The 23,318-nt window shown below is 35.9% G+C and overlaps 1 protein-coding gene across 1 annotated transcript; it reads left to right on the top strand.

Annotated features, from left to right (window-relative positions):
* Positions 1–20,663: 20,663 nt before the first annotated feature.
* LOC140608357 (non-POU domain-containing octamer-binding protein-like) lies at positions 20,664–22,520 on the top strand. Its single transcript, XM_072783260.1, is given in 4 exon segments — positions 20,664–21,449; positions 21,452–21,701; positions 21,891–22,067; positions 22,069–22,520. Coding segments are annotated over 4 exon segments (1,422 nt in total). The 5' UTR covers positions 20,664–20,707; the 3' UTR covers positions 22,322–22,520.
* The last annotated feature ends 798 nt before the right edge of the window (positions 22,521–23,318 follow it).

Genomic DNA, 23,318 nt, shown 5'->3' with positions numbered 1-23,318 from the left:
AGGTGGCTAGTCATTGAAACCATTTCTTTCCCACAAGCAATATTGCCAAAGTCCTGCCAGGGACTTGAGAGATTTCACCAGTTACTTTTTCCTTGCCAAAGGTTTTCGAATCTATATAAGGTGACAGGCTCCCCAGACCAGAAGCAGTGCTTACTTACCCTTCTATGTAATCGGCCTAGCTTAGTACCCAATACTTGATAGGTCCTCACTAAATATGTGTTGGATGAATGTGTATATTGAACAATCAGGACATTGTTCTGATTGTTCAGGACAATCAGGAATTTAATCATAATGAAAGTTAATTTTGTCTCCTATCAGCCCTTTAAAATATATGCTGCAAGTAAAGATTTTCCCCTCTTCTGGATAAAAAATGTGAGCAGTCCCATAACTATGCTAGTTACATTAGATAATTCAAACTCCTTTACTGAATTTGAGTCACCAAAAGTGCTCTCAGAATGTGTAGTCTCATGTAACTGTCAAATTTCCATCTTTATCTCATATTATATTTTCATTCTCCCCACTGCAGTGGGAAGAAAGTTGGGACAGGTAAGGAGTGAGGTCATCTTTTTAAACTCTCTTTGCTTGTCCTTTCCCACTTTGTTACCCAAGACTTCTAACCAGTAGAAAGAAAGGAGAGACTTGGAGCAACAATAAAGTTCTTATTTTGCAAGCCAAAAACTGGGAGACAACACATACAATTGACAAAGGATTCATATCCAGGTACATTTTATTTTAATTCTGGGAAAAAATAAATAATAATTAAATAAAGACTAACGACTACTAGAAAAATGAGGAACAGAAAAGAATAGTTATTTTAGCAGAATCTAAACATAGATGGCCAAAAATCATATAAAAAAGAGAATGAAAACTAGTATAACCACTTTAGAAAATAATTCAGTATGGCCTGCTAAATTAAAAGTCTTACATCCAATATAACTTACCAATTGCATTCCTAGACAAATACTCTGAATAAATTCTTGTATATGTGCATCAGAAGAACATGTACAAAATATTCATTGCAACCAAATATGGAATAGCAAAAGCATTTGAAAAATCCAGATGCCTATTGATAATAGATTTGTTGTCATATATTAATATCAAACATAGTATAAATAAAATACTATGCAGTAAAAATGAAAAACTACAATTAAAAGCATTATAATGGATGGATCTCAGAAGCCTAATGTTGAGCTCAAAAATAAAACAACACAATAAATATCTAAGAACACCTACATATAGAGTTAAATCATGAAGAAAAGCAAGGGAGTGTTAAGTGTACAATTTAGGATAATGGTTCACTGAGGGAAGGGGTAAGAGAAACATTCCAGAGAGAGCAAACAGGAGATTCAAGCTATTGGTATTGTCCTATTTGGTAACCTGGGTTAGGGAGTATATGGATGTTTCTCTTCTTAATTCTTTTAAATCACATGTACATATTATTCATAATGTTTTACATATATATTTATCAATTTTTTGAAGCTTTAAAAAAGTATAACAAGGAAAGGAGATAACCTAAATAATCCAAGTTGATCAAGTTTATTAAATCAATAATGACTTAATTCTCCACTTTTATGAGTGTAGGCACAAATTCTCAAGTAAGGTCAAGGGAAATGATAAAGTAAAAGAACAAAGGTTGTTGCATTTTGTCTAAGATTTAGATATTTATGAAGTACATAATGACCTTCTGGGTCATATAATACAAAAACACATAAAATACATCATATAACATAGAAAGAAACTATGCAGAGTCCTCATCAGGATTTTTGGTGAACACTCCAGTGGAAAAAAGCTACCATCTTACTATGAGGTAAATGGAGTCACTCTCTACCTCTGTTCATACTCAGTGTTCTTTTATGACTAATGTCCTGTGGTCAACAGAAGAGCATAGCTTTTGGCAACAGGCAGAAGCTTTACTCCTAGTTCTGCTGCACGCTTGTGTGACCTTGGGCAAGTACCTCTCTCTCTGTGCCTCCTTTCCTTCATCTGTAAAGTAGGAGTAATGCCTAAATTGCAGGGCTGGGAAGGTTAAATGACACAGAGCATATATGGCAGAAAGTGCCAAAGTGCTTGCTAGGTACACAGAATTGACAGCTGTTATCATCATCACCACCAGTATCATCACACACTACATGTGATTGGCAGAGAGAAAGAAGTGGATGTATCTATTAAGTAATTTTCATAAACATGATTTAACATGAACTCAAAAGGCTTCCCAGGGCATCTTCATAGTTCTGTAAATCTTAAAAACCTCATATATATACACACACACACATGCATATATATGCATGTGTGTGTGTGTGTGTGTATACTGAATTACTAATTACTAATGCAGACTCCATAAATCCTGCTATATTTATACGTTCATACCTTGAATACCTGAACTAATAAAATGGTATTAATGGCTATTTATATAAATTCACAATTCTAAATTAGACCTTAACTTTTGTAATAAAAAAGAAAGTGGCTTGTACAATTTCCCATTTTTATTTTACTACATGGAATTCAGTAGCTCTAACATAATGTATGACTCTGTGAATATTTCCAGGATTGCTAATATTTTATCTAATATTATATCTTATGTTTTCTGATCTCTGACCCTTGTTGATACTCCCAGAACCTTTATGAGCATTGCTTACTATGATAACCCTTGGTAGAAGCAGGATTAAATCGAAGTTAAATCATCTATGGCTAGAATCTTTCAAAGAGGACTCTCAGGGTCAGTAGTGATTTTTTCCAGGTATATTTCTCCACTTAAATAATGTTTCTTAAATATTTGATTCATCAGGACTGAAATATGGGTCTTATTTTGAAATAGATCACTAGTAAACACTATATAATATGAATACAACCTTAAATTCTTTTTTTTTTTATTTCTACATTGTTCATTATATCAATATATATTCTTACATCCTCTGGGGAACAACAAAACGGAACAACAAGAGCACAGGAAAAAAAATATGAGACAATACAGCTTTAAAAGATGACAAAAGTAATTTATTGACAGAAGAAAAAGAAAAACATTATTTTTTAAATTAAATTGAATCGTTCCCTTAATATTTACAAAAGGTGATGAGCATTTGAAACCAAAAATGGATATACTTTCCTCAAGGGAGGAAAAAGAAATATTAGAGAGAGTCAGAATCAGGTGAAGACCAGATGATGAAGAATTATAACACATTAGGAGCAAACACAGGACAGTTATAATAGAAATGGTAAATGAGAGAAAGAATTTAATAGTCAATGGAAGCAAATAAGGAAAAGGCATTACTTAGCAAAAAGAAACTTCACTATCTTAGCACAAAGAAGGCCATAAAATCACTTAGGTAAGCTTTAGTTTAGAAAAAAGAGCAACTAGAATTGCTACTCAGTGATGACTTTAAAATACTAAATGTACCAACTTTCCTGTGTTCACTATCCAAATAAAATGATTGAGTAAGTCTAATAATGTAGGATCTTCCACTTATCTGCCAATGGAAAAGTGGCCTCAGCTTCCAACTCATAGTAAGAGTTATGTCTCCATTCTTTCTCCCACCCCTACTACCTATCCGTGATCCATTTTCCTCTTCAATACACATACACTGTTTCTAAAATTCAATTTCAATCCTAAGGGTCTCTTGTTTAAAATTCTTTGTCGGTTCTCTATTGTCTACAGGTAAAGCCAAATTTCCCAACTCAAGATTCTCCTTGATTCTGTATCTATCTGTCTTTCCACTCTTGTGCTTTCGCTTCTGTGATGGCCCTTGGCCCTCCAGCTAGACTGAAACACTGGCAACCCTTAAATGCACAGACCTACCTACTGGCTGTGTATGGACCTGCTTTTCAGTCTACCTGAAATGCCTTCCCTTGTCCACCTGAGCATCTTCTCACTCTTTATGACCCAGAATCCCCTGAACGACAGAGAGCTTGTTTCTCTCTTCTTTTTATGCCCCTGGGACACAGCACAGTGCCCTGCACAGAAAAAAAGGTTCTGTAAATGCACATTAGATGCATAGCAATAGGTAATGTTCAAAGGTTTTATGAACAGGTTTCTCATTGTCAGCTGACACTTTAGAGTAATTTTGTTTTCCTTTTCCTAAGGAACTGGGATGTCATAGCTTTAGGCATTCTACCACAAACATTTCAAAACTGAGAAAGTGACAATGAATAATGGGTTAATGAGGAGGGCGGGATGGGAAGGGAGAAAACACTAAACCAGAAATGGCCACCTTTTACTAGTTACATGATTTGGCTCAAATTACTTAAAATTTTTCAACCTCAATGTCCTTATCAGCAAAATGGTGATACTCTCAGAGGGAAGTGTTATGATTACAAAATGTGATTGTGAAACTGCTTGTTTGCTTCTTTGCTTGCTTGTTTGTTTCTAAAGATCTCACCTCTCCTCTACTACTGATTAATTCTGGCCAATGAGTTCCCTCATTTGTGGCCTATTTTTATCCCTTCAAATAGGTCAGGGTTATTATATTATCCTCCCCAGGATTTTGGTATTGCAGTAGCCCTTGAGATCAGAGTCATAGGTAACTGGTAGCATTAAAAGGTTAAGAATTTGTTCTTAATCAAACAGTGAGACAGTAATGGCACTACAAATAGAACCACATTTTTTATATTCTCATTTCCTTCCATGGAAATGAGGATACTTTTCATTTGCTAATGAACTACACGAAGGTCATAGCCATCGTCATGTTGAAATAGACACTCATCAGGTAATGTACTACAGAAGTGTTTATAGGTGGAATAATTATTCAATCAATCAACTCACTATTAAGTGAGTGCCTACTCTGCACAAGACATTTTGCTAAATCATGTGGCAGGCATGAAGAGTATAGGACACATTCCCCCATCTCAGAGCCCACAATAATAACATATACTTTGAAAAAACAAACAATTTTCTCTTATAACACAGTACCTGAAGGATAGCTAAATAGAATTTACCCATGAAAATATGTTTTTACTAGATGTGGTATATCATTATATTCAATCATCCAGCCTCCAAGAAAGTTTTGTGAGATGGCTTAAAATTATAGAACATAGGTCTAAGTTCAAATTTTCAACCTAAATTTATTCACTCATTTACACATTCATTCATTCATTCATTCATTCAACTGTAATGGGACGACAAAATATTTATTGATAGGATTCCAGGAAGTCATATGAAGTCATACCTACCTGGATGTTGAACATGGCAGGGAGAGTCATGGGTTAGGGATTCAAGACAGCAAGCATTAAGAGGGAAACCAGAAAGAAGGAGGATGGGAGGCTGTGAGGGATAAGCATTATCCCTCCCTAAAGTCCTCAAGAATTCAGTGAAATTAACAAACTTGTAACATCATAAGTGAGCTAGAAGTTTTTGAGAGAAAAAAGCTAAAGATAGGACTTAGGGTTAACCAAGATGGCAAGCTGTAATGCAGAAGGAGAGAGAAGGGACCATGAGTAAATAGTGCTAGAATTAGAATTGGAGGAGAAATGCTAGACTTCCAAAGACTATGGATGGCTAAAGGACAGTGAAGCCCTAAGATATCTGGGTTATATGTCAAATAGTTATTAAGCACCTGCTATGTGCAGGTCACTGTGCTCAGAACTGAGTTATACAAGGACAAACAGTCTCTTGTTTGATTTTACAGTGGTTACAAACTAGTTGGAGGCACATAGAATGGAGCAAATGATAACACTATAGTATGGTAAGTGTGTTAGATGATCTCTATGTCCCTGCAAAATTCATATGTTGAAATTCTAACTCCAAAGGTAACAGTATCAGGAGGTGGGACCTTAGGAAGTGTTTAGGAAGTCATGGAAGCCCTGGAGAATGGGATTAGTACCCTTATAAAAGAGATCTCACAGAGGTTCCCAGCCCCTTCAGCTACATGAAGACACTAAAAGATAGCCATCTATGAACCAGGAATCCCTCATCAGACACCAAATCTGCCAACACCATGATCTTAGATATCTGAGCCTCCAGAACCTTAAGAAATAAATGTGGTTTTCATGCCACCCAGTCCAGGGTATTTTGTTATTGCAGCCCAGGTGGACTAAGACAAATGGAGACAGTGTGATGAGTACATGTACATAAAGGAGAAATGACCTAGTCCTTACTAGATGCTATCTAAAGAGAATAGGCTCTGGAGGCAGTGAGAGAGAACTAGGTTGAAATTTTAACTCCTCCATGTACAGGCTCCATTGCTTTGGAGAAAATTATTTAAACTCTTTGGGTGTGAGAATTATGAAGCCTCCACCGACTTGTGAAGATGAAGAGGGATGATGTGTTTAAAGCATTTATCATGTGCCTGGCACATAGCAAGTATACATTAACTGTTTGCTATCATTATCATTGCCTTCATTGATATTATTGTTGGTATTGCTTTTGTTAAGCAGATACCTGAAAGATAAAGAACAGTAGGTTAGTCAACAAACAATAATAAACTATTCCAGTTAAGGAATTCCAGTATGTAAAGACATAAAACCAAGAGAGAGTATGATGTGTTCAAGTAACTAAAAGAAATTCATTACAGCTGGAGTAAAAAGTGGGAGGGTTGAGGCAAAATGATTCTAAAATAGCAAGATTGAACCATCAGATTTGCATTTTCAAAAATCTGTCTCATTACTAAAAGGGGGGTCCTATTAAAACTTTCCAAAGCTAGAGAGGTGTCACTAAAGGTGGAGAGTGATATACTCCTTTAAAGAATATTTTAAAACTTGGGAACTAGAGGCGGGGTGGGGAGAGAGGGTGAAGTGGTCAAGGAGAACTCAGATTTCTGGTCTGAACAAGGATAGTGCCATCATTGCTTGAGAGAGGTAACATTGGAGGAAAAGAATCTCAGGGGAACATCTTAGGAAATATGGTGGGTTAGTTCTGATTGTATTTCAGTGGCAGAGCCTGTGGGATCTCCAGATGGGAACAACTAGTAGGCAGGTTAGATATATAGGCCTGAAGCTCAGGAAAAAGAGATGTTTGAGAGTCATCAGCAAATAGATGATAATTAAAGCCAAGAGAGCGTTTGAAACCACCCAGAGAATATGTGCAGAGGAGGAAAAGCATCCAAAGTAGACAATGAAAAATAACACCATTTAAGAAACAGGTAGATTTTTTTTAGAAAAAGACTAAGGATTATATGAAGGAAGACACTGTCTAGAATACCATAAGATCAAAAGAGTAATTTTCTTTCGTATACAAACCACATCTTAAAAGTAAATGAAGAAAAAAAGAAGTAAATCAAGAGTACTCTTTCTGACAACTTGGTGGAAAGGTTCCACCCCCTTGAAAGTACTTGGTAATTATTTACAGAGTGTATATTGTGCACCAAACACTGCACCAAATACCTTATGTAGACTTTTTCATTTGATTCTTACTGTTGGAAAAATGAAGAAACTTAGGCTTAGTATAGATACTTAAATTGCCACAACTAGTAAGTCTTAGAGCTCAAATCCAAACCCAGGAATCTGACTCTAGAGGCCACACTCTTAACACCTATGTAATTCAGTAATTGTCAATGTTAGGGTTGAATGGGACCTCACAAGTCATCTGGCTCAAATCTCCAAATCAGAGGAATGTTCTCTCTGCAATAAATTCAGATAATTAAATTTATGATAACAAACACAATACCTCAAAAGACATCTTATTTGCTGTTAAAGAAATCTGGTTCCTATCAAGGAATAATAATTTTAGATCATTTGCCAAAATAGCAATCAATGTGTTTCCTACAATTTGACATCTAGGGTGGTAAAAAAAAATGGATCCCAAAGATTACAGGTGGGGAACTGAAGTATGTCCATATTCAAGTGTAAAGCAAAGAAGCCCAGCTGAAAGAACTCTGGACTGACAGTGACAAATGTAGATTGAACAAAAATTCTTTTTAAAAGGGCTATTCTGAAGATTATGATCCTTACTTTGGAGGAATTGCAATGATGGGCAGTGGAAGGAATCACATGTAAAATTCCTTAAATAAAAATATATTGATTTAAAAAAAAACTCAGGTTTCCTTTTCTAGAAACAAAATTGCCCTCTATCTACTCTTCGGAACTGGAGAACAAAGGAAATTCAGTATGACAAATGAGGAAAACAATCATAAAGTCACTAACAGGATATCAATGCTTGATAAAATAGTACAAAATAGAAAATATAGATAAAACTTTGACTTGTGATACAAATAAAAATTCTAAATAAAATACTAATTAACTGAATCTATAAGACCTATGACAAGAAGTAGGGGTTAAGTTCAGGAATACATAAATGATTCAACAACATAATCACATCAAAAATTAAATAAGAAAACCCATATGATTATATTGATAGATGTTGAATAAATACTTGAAAAAATCAATTATTTCATTAATTTTAAATATAAAGGAAATAGAAGGAAGTTACTTAAATGTGGTAGAGACTATTATAAAAGCCACTACAAAAATCATAAGTTATACGTTTAAATCATTTTTTACCAAAATTAACAATAAGACAGATAACCCCAATGTCTACCAAATTTTACATTGCTTAGAAGATTTTTCACTCACTCAACAAAATAAAAAATATCAAATAATTAGCATAAATATTAGAAAAGAAACAACAAAAATTCCTTTACTGGACCCATGAAACTGTACTATCAAGCCATGACAATAAGAGAAGTTGGGAAGCTGTCTTTATGCAGGATAAATAGACTGAAATCTGTAGCTTTTGTCTATGTTACTAGTCACTAATTACTATTTGAAATAGTAGAGTATTCCTTTCACAATAGGAATAAAAACTACAACTTACCTAAGTAAGAATTAATCAAGAAAGATACATGACTATATGAAGAAAGCTACAAAATCTTATTAAAAGATGTAAGAAAATAACTAAATAGAAAGACCATGCTCTTGGGTGGGAAGATTTGGTCTTCCCATTGACTATAATGTGGTCAATTCTTACCAAATTTTTTTAAAAGATTTATTTATTTATTTATGAAAGACACACACAAAGAGGTAGAGATATAGGCAGAGGGAGAAGAACTTATAGGAGTTCGATCCCAGATGCAGGACTCGATCCCAGAACCCTGAGATCACACCCTGAGATGAAGGCAGAAACTCAACCACCGAGCCACCCAGATGGCCCGATCCTTACCAAATTTAATGAAAATTTAATCAGAGTACCAATTTTTTTTCTAAGAACTGAGCAAAATTATTTTGTATAAAAATAAATGTTTGATATAGCAATAAAATCTCTACTATAAAACCGTCATTAAAATAAAGCATATAGTATCTATCAAAACTATGAAAAAACTATTATAATCAAATATATGAATGCACTGTAATACAAAATTGGCATTACTATTCAATGGAGGAAAGGGGAAGAGTTTCTTGGTGCTCATGTTAATCTGAAAAAGAAACTAATTTAGAGTCCAATTCGCATACAATAATAAATTTCATATGAATTGAGATTAAAATGTAAAAAGTAAAATTGCACTACATTTTAAAATTTTTGTATAACTTTGGAATGGTAGAGAACTTCTTTAGCAAGACAAAACCTAGAAGCCATAAAGGAAGAGAAACCTAATTTGCTTATATCTTTTTTTTTGTAATTATATGACAAGAGATATCATAAACAAAAAGCCAAAATAAAGGCTAGAGAAAAAGATTTGCAATTTGTATAACAGATATGGGGTGCAGTGGGCATCTATCATTTGTGGTGCCCAAGTCCTTTTGAATACTTACCTACATTTGATAGCTTACCAGGTTCTGAACCCATTATATTGGTAAAAATCACAAAGAATAATAGGATCCTGTGTTGATGAAGTCATCCTTATACATTGATGATCAATAGTTCCGTAACCTTGAAATAATCTAGCCATTGCTATAAAGGTTTCTTAGTCTTAGACATATTTATCCAGGGGAATTTATTCTCCAGAAATAAAAGCTGTAGCACACAGGACATATGTAGAAAGACGTTTGTTGCAAGGTTTTCTTGTAATGTTACATGTTAGAAGCGCAAACTCTTCTCTCTGTAGCATTCCAGCTGTTCTCTCTTTAAATCTCAGGCCGAATTCTTAGGTTTTCAGGATGATTTGAAAGTTATCTAGGTAAGTTGGTGGGGACAGGTGACTTGGGGACGCTACTTTTTTTGCCACCCCCTCTTGTAATGTTACAAAGCAACTGGATTGCCCACCCACAGAGAAATAGTTGAATGAATTTGACTTTTCCATTACAGAGTTTTATGTTACTTCTATGATCAAATTTTCATAAAATTTACAACAACAAAAATGTAATGCATTTAAATACATATATTAGGATGCATAACAAGTTGACTAGTATGTGCACAGAGAGAAGTGTGGGTGGATGGGTAAGATGAGGAAGGGCAGGAAAAGTACTTACCATTCAATGGAATTCATGTGGTATAATGCTAACTGATAATATAAGAAATGGACAGAAACAAGAAAAGGAAAACATTAGTAATTTTTATTGGGGTCTTCTAATATTTTAATGAGCTCTCACAAAGTTTTCAAAGAAAAAGCAAGTTATAGAGTACTGTATAGTACTATGTATTTCCCATTTTTGGAAAAAAGTATATAGATATAATATCACCTTTTCTAGTTAACCTCAGAAAATTATCATTATCTGGAATAATAAGGAGCTTATTTTATTTTTTTATTATTTGAGTATAGTTGACACACAATGTTACATTAGTTTCAGGTGTAAACATAGTGAAACAACAACTCTATATGTTATACCATGCTCACCACAAGGGTAGCTACCATCTGTTACCATACAACACTATCACAATTATCATTGACTGTAGTCCTTATGCTGTACCTTTTATTCTCATGGCTTATTCATTCCATAAGTGGAAGCTTATATCCTCCACTCCCCTTTACCTATTTTGTTTATTCTCCAACCCTCCCTCCCCTCTGGAAACCATCAGTTTGTTCTCTGTAGATCTGAATCTAGGGTGGAGTTTTTTTGTCTGTTCATTTTGTCTTTTAGATTCCATATGCAAGTGAAATCATATGGTATTTTTCTTTCTCTAACTTAATAGAGTATCCTCTAGGTCTATTCATGTTATCCAAATGGCAAAATCCCATCCTTATCCTTTGTTATGGCTAAGTAATAGTCCCATATATATGTGTATGTGTATGTATATATATCTTCTTTATCTATTCAAAAATGGACACTTGGGTTGCTTCCATATCTTGGCTATTGTAAATAATGCTGCAATATGGAAATGGGGTGCATATATCTTTTCAAATTAGTGTTTTAGTTTTCTCTCGGTAAATACCCAGTAATGGTATATTGGATCATATGGTATTTCTGTTTTTAATTTTGAGGGGGAACCCCCATACTATTTTCCATAGTGGCCATTCCCATTTTCATTCCTCCTGACAGTACATGAAGGTGGAAATGAGATTATTAACCTTTGCTTTCTATATGTCTCTGCATTGTTAGATATGTTACAAGAATCAGATAATGCTTTTGTAGCTTTTTAAAATCTATAAAAGTGAAAAAGGAAGGAGGCAGGGAAGAATGGAAAGAGGGATAGAGGATAGAAAGTGAAGGGAAGGTTTCTAAACAGAAGGCAGACCTCCACACTTTGTATGGCCTTTCCTAATCCAGGTGGACCAGATAAGTCCCCTATGTGTTTCTATAACACTCTGTACTCACCACTTCTGTATCAAGTAGATCTTTATATAAGAAGGGGTTGCTCATTTCTCTGTATTCCTTTGAATGCATGGAACATTACCTTATGCACCCTTATATCCTCTGTAGTAAGCACAGTTCCCTTCACAGATTAAATGCTTAATTAATATCTTTAGAAGAGTGGGTAACATATTTAAAGTACTAGAGTCAAACAATAGGCAGCCAATAAATCTTCATCATTCTTTTTTCATTTTTATAAAGACTTCTTTTTTATAAAATACAGTATCTTTATTGCCCAAAATAACTTTTATTTATCCTCCAATTTTACCTGAATGAAATAATATAATTATTTTTTAAAACAAAATGCTATGAGGCTAATCAAAGCATGAGTCAAATTATATTCAAATAGACAAAAACTTATTTATTCTACTTTCCAGGTGATTAGAAAGAATGCAATGAGTAGAATAGAATTTGGCTTCTAATAGCACTCAGTGAGTCTTTAGTCTGAATCTAAAACATAGCAGATTGCATAGGTAGTTTAGCTTGAGCATTGTACATGGTGGACACACTTTGGGGGTTTCCTGATTAGGGCTGGCAATGTTAATGCAGCATAAATAGCACTCAAACTCTAAAGGGATGTCAGTGAAGTTGAGAATTTTTAAAAACTAAAAGAATTTCTATGACTTTTGAATGTAATTAAAACAAAAAAAATTCCAATATGGATTCTAAAGTTCTGCAGAAAACTCTAGAGAAAACTGCAGTAAGTAGGCAAATCCAAAAGTTCCCTTACCAAAGGAATTTTATCCTTTGCACTGAAATGAGCTGCTGGTGAACAAGAGAAATTAAAACAAATCTCCTTTCGAAAGAACATAAGCCTAACAATTATTAATAATGTAAAATAATAATAGTAATAATAATGAGCTATAATTTCAAGACACTAAGATTTTAAGGAGACACCAAATGCTTTGCAAGCCTTCAAAGCAATGTTATCCTAATACAAGCTGCCTTTGAAACCCACACCTTATGAGTGAGGAATGAATACAGGGATTCGGTTCCATGGGAAATAGGTAGGTGAGTGGACAGATAAGACTTCTTAACTTCTGCGTCATCTGTGAAGAAACAGAAGAGGGAAGTCCAGTTCCAGGTGGAAGGTGTACGGTAGATAAAACGCAGCCCATTATTTAAAATTGAACATCTTGATCTTTATCACTCTTACTTCTACTGGAGCAGGTCACTAACATCGTTAATAGCCAGGTCATGCAAAACTTCCTTATCAATAGTACATTAAAACCAGATTTGCTTTTGCAAAACTCCAATATGGCAATACCTTTAGTTATTTAATATACACTGAGTTTTGTCACAGCTTGTTCACCATCCTCATCAAACACAAGACTTAAATAATGTATAATAAAATGAAGGTAGCAAATGAATAAATACTGTTGATTGTCTTCATCCCAAAATTGGACCTATGAACTTAATGCTTTCCCTATCAAACTGTACCATGTTGAAAGTCAAAGTGAGATGCTATCAGTACCCATATGGCTTTTAAGTGCGTTGATAAGGCTTTATTGATGTCATTTATTTTTCTTAGAAGGAAGCTATTACTTTAGCAATGCAGAAAGCACCACTTCATTCCTGTATTATACACACACAAATGGAAATACAACTTGGTTCCTCTTCTTCCAGAATTTGCAAACATGATGCTGTCAAATCAAAGAAGGCAGCTACCCTCCTTCAGGAGTTGCAACTATTCTGTGCTAAGGCAGGTCATGTGACATATCCCACTTATTTATGTTTTTACCTAATGAAAGAATGCCACTTTCTGCTGCAATAGATAGTTTAGATTTTTTAATATTGTTAGTGTTGAGAGATAAACACTTTGGTACATATTGGAGAGTAATAAATTGTGTTGAACATTGATAAACTAACGCAATTACCAGCAAGGTCAGAGAGTCAGCTAATTTAGAAATATCAGTCCTAGGATTTTGAGTTGTCCCCTGGAGAGCTGCAGCCACTTTATTACAGCAGGAGGGTGAGGAGAAAATGGTACATTAGGATTGATCTTTTGATCTAATTGTGGAACTCTGCCATTCCTTGTTTGACCAAAAATGCTTACCAAGCAAGAGAAAACATAGCACAACTAATTGAGGACTATCCCTTATACACCAGACAAAGTAACAGAATTCTGGGAAAGAAGGGACAAATCCTGCAATATTATTGGCATGAGCTTCTTGTCACTGATGTGCATATTTGCGTTTCTTTTCTACAATGTCTTTAAATAATAATTCCAGATCAAATTCAGCAGTTTAAGAAAAAAATTTATTTTCATATTCACATTTGAGCTGGTAAAAGTATAACAAAATATGAATAGATGAAATGTTCGGTGCCCCTCTTTCGATATGGCACTTAAAATCAGCCATAGATATACTTAGTTTTCAAAAGATTTTCAGTCCCAGGAAAAGTTTAATTAGCTTCATACATTTATCAATATTTCTTGTTTTGCCTACCAATAACACAAATAATGTGCATTGCCTAACACATCTGAAGATAATTTATTCTAGAATATCTAAATTCATTCTAGAACTGTAAGTCTAATTTCCTGTTTTCATTAATACGTTACTCTTAACATGATTTGGTTTAGCTCACCCAGCATCTATCAGGTCCTGGGCCTTTAGGAATAGGGCAATTTGACTTATTGTGTTAAAGTCAAAGTGAACGTTCTGATTTGAGAGCCTAAATAGAGTTCAATTGAAATAAGATTCCTGTTTCGCTGCCAGGCACATCATAGGCACCATCAAATTGTATTATTTGGGAAAGCTATTTCAAATATAATCCCTTTTAATATGTAATCCCATTTGACATTTCATTTTCAGGAAGCACTAATACTGAAAAATGATTAAAGGGTTTATATGCAGCACATTGGAAAGGCACGGAATTGACAGCATTTCGGAAGTTCACATTTTCCAACAGGGCAATAGCCAAAGTATCTTAAATGCTACTTTCAAAGTTGCACACAAGCATGTAAATGAGTTTCAGCTAGTGAATTCTAATAATATAATAAGGTTTGATTATATCTGAAAACTTTCCCCTGGGTATTATATTTTCCACACAGAAATTCTTTAATACATGACTTTTGTTCAAATAGTTATCAGACAACCAGGAAATACAAGAATAAGTAGTGACATTGTTTACTGTAATTCCAATTTCAAATGGAATCAAGTTTTCCAAAGTGTAAGATAATTCACAGAAGGAAAAAGTTCTTAAGAAGCTAAGCAGTGGGAAACAGCATCACTAAGAGCTCATGAATGACACTTTCAGGTCTTACCAAGGTTCATCTCAGTGCCTGTGATTTTCAAGGCTCTCAAACATACCTTGCAAAATCCAGAGCCTTTCCAGCTTCATTAAGTTTTCCTTCTATATCTTCAGTTGCTGTAAATTTAACTCTATTATTGAGTATTTAAAGCCCACTGAAGGATGTTAATATTTTAAACACAGGGTCTTGAGAATACAGCTAGAATGTTTACAATTCTGTGGTAGCAGATTGTACTAATGTACATAGCAAATAACCGATGTCAAATTGATGCCGGCGGACCAGCTGTCTGCCCTTTGTCTGTAGATTTAATTCCCAGAAAGGGACTGGGGTAATTCCTTTGTGATACAATCAGCTCTAGGGGTTTAGCAACTTATATTACATTATTGAAAGGATGAGGAGCTGATGATGGGCTGATAACATGAAGATTGCATTAGGCAGAATATTAGCCCAAACACCACTGAGCTGCCGAGGAACCTCCTTGCTGGGACATTACACATGGTGTTTGTGTTTGTTCCTGTTTTTAAAAACAAGTTGAAATTCTCTTTGGACAAGTCTTATGTAGCTTAGCTGGAAAGGGAGCCCATATTTAAACACCATAAAGATGAATTATCTCCCATAAAGAAGTTATCCTGCACTATAAATGGATAACAGAGAAAACATTTGGAGTAGAGAGTACATTTACATAGTGTATTACGTATTACATAAATTATAAGGCCCGTACATACATATATATATATTCTATACACATAATGCAATAACAATATTGTTTTGTAAAGTGGTCACATAACCAATAGATTTGCCATAAATTATGATTTAAAATACTCATATATTGTGAAAGGATTTCCTAGTTACAGTTTTATTTGTCCACTATATCTTAGTAAAGCTAGAATAATAAAATAAAATAAAATAAAATAAATAAAATAAAATAAAATAAAATAAAATAAAATAAAATAAAATAAATAAAAAAATAAAATACTGGCTGCCTTTAATTTCATACATTTGAAATAAATTTCACTTCTTCTGAAACTGGAATCATGAGATAATGTGTCTTTCCTCTAACAAACTTCTCATCTGCAAAGGCATTTATGCCTTGATTTTCCAAAGGAAGGTATAGCATGTTGTTTGAGTTAGTTTAGCAGTGCCATGTGTGCCCTTTGATCTTACAAAGAGTGAGCACTCCAGAATTTCTGGAAGCAATCTCTTTCCGAACAAGCCAATACTACTTTTCTGCAAAGCAGAAATCCCTGAAATAAATTAATTGGCTTTAAAAATCATTTAGGACATATTTTTCATTAAAAATTACTTTAAATTGGTTTTTGAAAAATTGATGAGTTTATAATATGATTATCAATGTGTTCATCACATTGATAATCATCAGAGATATCTCCACTTGAGTTACTCAGAATGAAAATAGCCCAGAGATAGTATCAGTCACTTCTAGGAGTGAGGTAATATTTATTTTGGGCATTTGTTCTAGAGAAAGTAGGAAGAAAAAAAAAGTGAACTGGAACTCTGGCCTCATTAAACTCCGCTTAATGGCCCATCCAGCACTGCAATGGGTAGAAATACAAAGTGGATTTATTTTGCTGTCCCAGCTTTTTGCATTTGTTATTCTCTTCTTTCTTGAAGATGAGACATTGTCTCTTTGCAGCAAAATCATACTAATTCAGAAGGTAGTCATTGTGTTTTCTACCTTCTTCTCTGTAAGAATTAACCACAAGTTTGGGTAAATATCCATGATGTCTTTCAAGCTCTCTTAAAGGGAAATGTCATAAACTAAAGTCAAAGAGACTTCCAGCTTCAGGCTAGGATCTTAAAAAAAAAGTAGAGAAGAGTTTCCTCCCATTCTAATAACAAGATAAATCAGATAATCTAAAAAATCATAACTTCTTAACTTCATCAGGGAGCAGAAGTTGCAGAGTAAACACTCTAAAAATCTAAGGAAAGATAGATGTCTCCAAGGAGAGATGGGACAGTAGTCCTGGCTCACTTGTAGCAGACCGTGACAAAAAGATCAACTGCCACACAAGCAGAAGAAAAAGAGGAGATAATGGGTCAGAATAAATGTTTGAAGAAATAATGGCTCAGAATTTTCCAAAAATAAACACATGAAATCACAGATCATAGAGTCTCCCAGAAACAAGAATACTTACAAAAACAAACAACAACAACAAAAACTCCATAGGTATGTCCTATTAAAATTGCTGAAAAGAAAAAAAATAATAATAAAATAAAATAAAATAGCTGAAAAGAGAAAGAGAATATCTTAAAATCAGTAAGATAGAAGACAAGTTATATACCAAAGAACAAAGGAGAGGATTACACCACACTTCTCGTGGGAAATTATGCAACCCAACAACAAAGGAAACAGTCAACCAAACTAAAAGGCAATCTACAGAATGGGAGAAGATATTTGCAAATGACATACCAGATAAAGGGCTTGTATCTAAGATCTATAAGGAACTTATCAAACTCAACACCCAAGAAACAAACAATCCAGTCAAGAAATGGGCAGAAGACATGGACAGACATTTCTCCAAAGAAGAGCTACACATGGCCAACAAGCACATGAAAAAATGCTCCATATCACTTGTCATCAGGGAAATACAAATCAAAACTATATTGAGATACTATTTTACACCAGTGAGAATGGCTAAAATTAACAAGATAGGAAACAAAAGTGTTGGTGAGAATATGGAGAAAGGGGAAACTTCTTGCACTGTTGGTGGGCATGCAAGCTGGGGCAACCTACCTGGAAAACAGTGTGGAGGTTCCTCAAAAAGTTAAAAATAGAGCTACCATATGACCCAGTAATTGCACTACGGAGTATTTATCCCAAAGATACAGATGTAGTGAAATGATGGGACACCTGCAGCTCACTGTTCATAATAGCAATGCCCACAATAGCCAAACTGTGGAAGGAGCCAAGATGTCCTTCAACAGATGAATGGATAAAGAAGATGTGGTGTATATTGTGATGAGCACTGGGTGTTATACTATATGTTGGCAAATTGAATTTAAATTTAAAAAACAAAAGACGACAGGGGAAAAAAAGGTAATTATGCAATCCAAAAGAAAATAAAGTGACATCTTTAAAAAGCTGAAAGAAAATAATGCAAATACCTTATTTCATTATGAAAACTCTGGCAAAGCTTTTCAAGTTATTTATAATATATGGCTTTTCAGAGACCATCATTTCTGGGGCTGGTTTGTATTACATGTGTTGTTGGACCCAAGAATTAATAGATTGAAATCTTCCAATTAAAAAAAATACGTGAAGAGTATATTAAGATCATTGGACTAATTTAAAACAATGCAGACCACTTAGATCATTGTTTGATGCCTCAAATCAGACAGCAGAACTGGCTGGGTTTCTCATCACTCCACTCACAACTAAAGGGGTCAGTCCTACTGAATACCATAAAGTTATCAATGCATTGGTCTTAGTGATTAACAGTCCAGACTTTGGAGTCAAAAAGATGTGCGTTCAAACTCTGGCTCCTCCATTTTATAGCTCTGTGAGTTTGAACAGAACATTAAACTCTGACTCTGTAAAAGAGGATTAACAAAACCCACCTTATGTGGTTGTTGTAAGAATTAAATGAGGCGTATATAAAGTCCTGAATGACAAAAGCCCTCAATAAATGGTAGTTCTTATAGCCAATATGCTGTTATTTTAAGACCTGATCAACAATTAATGTATACTTGATTCAAGATATTGCATGTAATTGAAATCGGGGAGGCTGCCTGAGTTTTACAAGGTTTCAAGTACAGGTGGCTTAAGGGTACTACCATATGGGTCATTTGTCACTGGTATATAACAGTTAATGTTTGCTAAGTGTTTTAAATTCCTTCATATAAAACATATACAGATCTCAAGTATTATGATTTAATAAAACAATCCCAAAGATAATGATAAATTTCATCAGAGAAGCCAATATTTATAATTTATATTTATAATTCTATTGTTAAATTGTTTTGTTGGCATGCAAGGCAATATTAATATAAATAACTTCTAATATTATACAATACTTTTAATTTAATAAGTTATAGGGATCTGTAGAATGTATAGGAAAATACAAATATTTTAGGGTCCCTTGTATTTATTTCAGTAAGTGTAAAATATCAGTATAATATTATAAATATTTGTATTTTATCCTTGACTATAACTTCATAAGTATAATTTTCAGAGATCAAGTTCCTTCAGTATCTTGTAAACACCATATAAATAGCTACCATATTACTTTCCATATTTCTCTGTTTTATAGTCATTCAACAAACATCCAAGAGTATTGAGCATCCACTCTGTGTAAGACATTGTAGGGGATCCCTGGGTGGCTCAGTGGTGTAGCGCCTGCCTTCAGCCCAGGGCGTGATCCTGGAGTCTCAGGATCAAGACCCACATTGGGCTCCCTGCAGGGAGCCTGCTTCTCCCTCTGCCTGTGTCTCTGCCTCTCTCTCTCTCTTGTTTCTCATGAATAAATAAATAAAATCTTAAAAAAAAAAAAGACATTGTACACAGTGCCAAATAAAACTAGCAGCATATTATTTTTTTCTAGCAGCACATTATTAAAATGATCTACGTATATAGGCTACTTTTTGAACTGCATTAAGAGAATCAAGACCAAATGTTATCACATTAAATAAGAACTTCATTTAATAGAGAGTTAAAAAGAAAACTCATTTCCAAGTCAATTTTTTTTGCTCTTATTTACTTCTTTAATGAAGCAGATGCTCTCCTTTATGAGTGAAATGGTGATTTGCTGCAAATGATAACTCAAATGACTAAATAATAAAGGAGATGTCATGCATTATGTTATACTGAAGTGATGATATAAAATGATTTGCTAGAGGTCATGTTTTATAGATTCTAAGGGCTTAAGAATAATATATTTGTGATTTCATTGTGATACTACTTTTCTGACTATTAAACTGAATGGTGGGGTACCTTGGTGCCTCTGGCTTCAGATGCTAAAGCATCTGCCTTCAGCTCAGGTTGTGGTCCCAGGGTCCTGGGATCAGGCCTCACATCCAACTCTCTGTTCAGTGGGGAGTCTGCTTCTTCCTCTGCTCCCACCCCTCCCCCATCCCCATCCCCATCCCTGCTCATACTTCCTCTTTCTCATAAATACATACATACATACATACCTGAATGGTGCCCATACAACAAAGGAATGTGAAAGCTCTTTTACTGAAATTACAGTCACTTATTAAGGAAAAACCTACACATATACTTAATTAGGTCACTGTCTATCTGCTTATCTCGGGGATATTAATCACTAATCATTGACTTTAGTTATCATTGGGCCCAAGCCCTTTATTTTGTAGATAAAGTTGTTGAACAGTAGAGAGGCTGTGACTCATATGGCACTCTGGTCAAATAGACATTTACGGAGACCCACAGAATCGAAATCTTCAGGGCCAGGGCCTCAGAACACATATTTATGCAGCCTTACAAGGAGAGATGAAAACTATGAGTCTGGTAGAAAATGCTGTACCTACAAGAGTTTGCATTTGGACAGACCTGAGTTCCATACTCATCCATCACTTACTGTTGTGTGACCTTCGCCAGTCCTTTGTCTCTCAAAATCCTTCCATACAAAACACATACAGATCTCAAGTGTTATGATTTAATAAAACAATACCAAAAATAATGATAAATTTCATCAAAAAGTACTGGTATTCATTCATACATAAGATGAGAACAATACCTAGTGTATGGTGTTTATGTAAGATTAAGAGACAGATATGTTAGCATCGCCGTTACTCTGAGGAGAGAACAGTCGGTAGCGGGGTGCAAAAATGCAGAGCAATAAAACCTTTAACTTGGAGAAGCGAAACCATACTCCAAGGAAGCATCATCAGCATCACCACCAGCAGCACCACCAGCAGCACCACCAGCAGCAGCCACCACCGCCACCAATACCTGCAAATGGGCAACAAGCCAGCAGCCAAAATGAAGGCTTGACTATTGACCTGAAGAATTTTAGGAAACCAGGAGAGAAGACCTTCACCCAACATAGCCGGCTCTTTGTGGGCAATCTTCCTCCTGATATCACTGAAGAGGGGATGAGGAAACTATTTGAGAAATATGGGAAAGCAGGCGAAGTCTTCATTCATAAGGATAAGGGCTTTGGCTTTGTCCGCTTGGAAACACGAACCTTAGCGGAGATTGCCAAAGTAGAATTGGACAACATGCCACTTCGTGGAAAGCAGCTGCGTGTGCACTTTGCCTGCCCTAGTGCATCCCTTACAGTCCGAAACCTTCCTCAGTATGTTTCCAATGAACTGCTGGAGGAAGCCTTTTCCGTGTTTGGCCAGGTGGAGAGGGCTGTAGTCATCGTGGATGATCGAGGAAGGCCCTCAGGAAAAGGCATTGTTGAATTCTCAGGGAAGCCAGCTGCTCGGAAAGCTCTGGACAGGTGCAGGGAAGGCTCCTGCCTGCTAACCACATTTCCTCGGCCTGTGACTGTGGAGCCCATGGACCAGTTGGATGATGAAGAGGGACTTCCAGAGAAACTGGTTATAAAGAATCAGCAATTTCACAAGAGCGAGAGCAGCCACCCAGATTTGCACAGCCTGGCTCCCTTGAGTATGAGTATGCCATGCGCTGGGAGGCACTGATTGAGATGGAGAAGCAGCAGCAGGACCAAGTGGACCGCAACATCACGGAAGCTCGTGAGAAGCTGGAGATGGAGATGGAGGCTGCTCGCCATGAGCACCAGGTCATGCTAATGAGACAGCATTTGATGAGGCGTCAAGAAAAACTTAGGAGGGATCCCTGGGTGGCGCAGCGGTTTGGCGCCTGCCTTTGGCCCAGGGCACGATCCTGGAGACCCGGGATCGAATCCCACATCAGGCTCCCGGTGCATGGAGCCTGCTTCTCCCTCTGCCTGTGTCTCTGCGCCTGTCTCTCTCTCTCTGTGACTATCATAAATAAATAAAAATTAAAAAAAAAAAAAAAAAAAAAAGAAAAACTTAGGAGGATGGAAGAGCTGCACAACCAAGAAGTGCAAAAACGAAAGCAACTGGAGCTCAGGCAAGAGGAGCGCAGGCGTCAAGAGGAAGAGATGCGGCGGCAACAGGAAGAAATGATGCAGCGACAGCAGGAAGGATTCAAGGGAACATTCCCTGATGCGAGAGAACAGGAGATACGGATGGGCTATGGGAGGTGCTATGGGCATAAACAATAGAGGTGCCATGCCCCCTGCTCCAGTGCCAGCTGGTACCCCAGCTCCTCCAGGACCTGCCACTATGATGCCAGATGGAACCTTGGGATTGACCCCACCAACAACTGAACGCTTTGTCCAGGCTGCTACAATGGAAGGAATTGGGGCAATTGGTGTAACCCCTCCTGCATTCAACCGTGCAGCTCCTGGAGCTGAATTTGCTCCAAACAAACGTCGCCGATACTAATAAAAATTTCAATTTCTAGTTTCCCAAAAACCCTTAAAAGCAGGATACTTTTTGGACTAGCCAGAATTCTGCCCTGGAAAAGTGTTAGGGATTCCTCCCAATAGTTAGGTCTTCCTTGGCTGTACTACTTTGAGGGAGTTTACTGGAGGCTGAAGGCAAGGGAGGGGCGATATTTAACAAATCAGTTCTGTGTGGTATATCATTTAACTAATTGATTCTGTGTGGTGCATTCCTGAAGTCTCATGTGATTGTTGAGGGTCTGGGCAGGGGGCGGGGGGGAGGGGGTGGAACCATGGCAAAATGGATCCAGTTAGAGCCCCCATTAATCTTGATCATTCCATTCTTGTCCATCCTGTTCTTTTGCTTTCTCATTCTTATATCCTCCAACCCCACAGACACTGCCACATACACCACAAAAACAAACATCCCCCTATGACCTTAGCTCCATTCCATTCACTCACAGGTGGGAATTCAGGCAAATGTCCACAGAGGTCACAGACAACATACATATGATTCTGTTATATCCAGTATATTACCCCTTCATGTCCTAAGAAAGACCTTTCTCTTAGAGATTTTCATTTTAGTGTATATTTAAAAAACCTTGTGTTAAGTTGCCTCCATCTTTTTTCTGGGTAAGGACAACCCAGGAATGGCCCTTTTATGTCTATGATGCTGTTCACAGCTTTTGATAGGCCTAGTACAATCTTGGAAACAGGGTTGCTGTATGCTGAAGGTCAGACAGTAGCTCTTAGCCTTGCCTCTCTTGGGTAGTTATGCTGTGCTTTTTTTTTTTTTTTTTTTTTTTTTTGGTGTACCATGTTTGATTTGTCCCTGATACCTTTGGAGTTTTTCTGAGAAATGGAGCAGTAATGCAGCATCAACTTATTAAAATACGTTTTAAGCCTTTTAAAAAAAGAGAGACAAATATGTTAAATGTATTGCACAGTGTTTAGTATATGACAAATGTTTACAGATGATAGGTTTTGACTGCTTAATT

Source organism: Canis lupus, chromosome 17 (genome assembly GCF_048164855.1).
Source record: "Canis lupus baileyi chromosome 17, mCanLup2.hap1, whole genome shotgun sequence".
Classification (NCBI taxonomy): domain Eukaryota; kingdom Metazoa; phylum Chordata; class Mammalia; order Carnivora; family Canidae; genus Canis; species Canis lupus.
The sequence above is the reverse complement of the archived record's forward strand: the minus strand, read 5'-3'. Positions and strand labels throughout refer to the sequence as shown.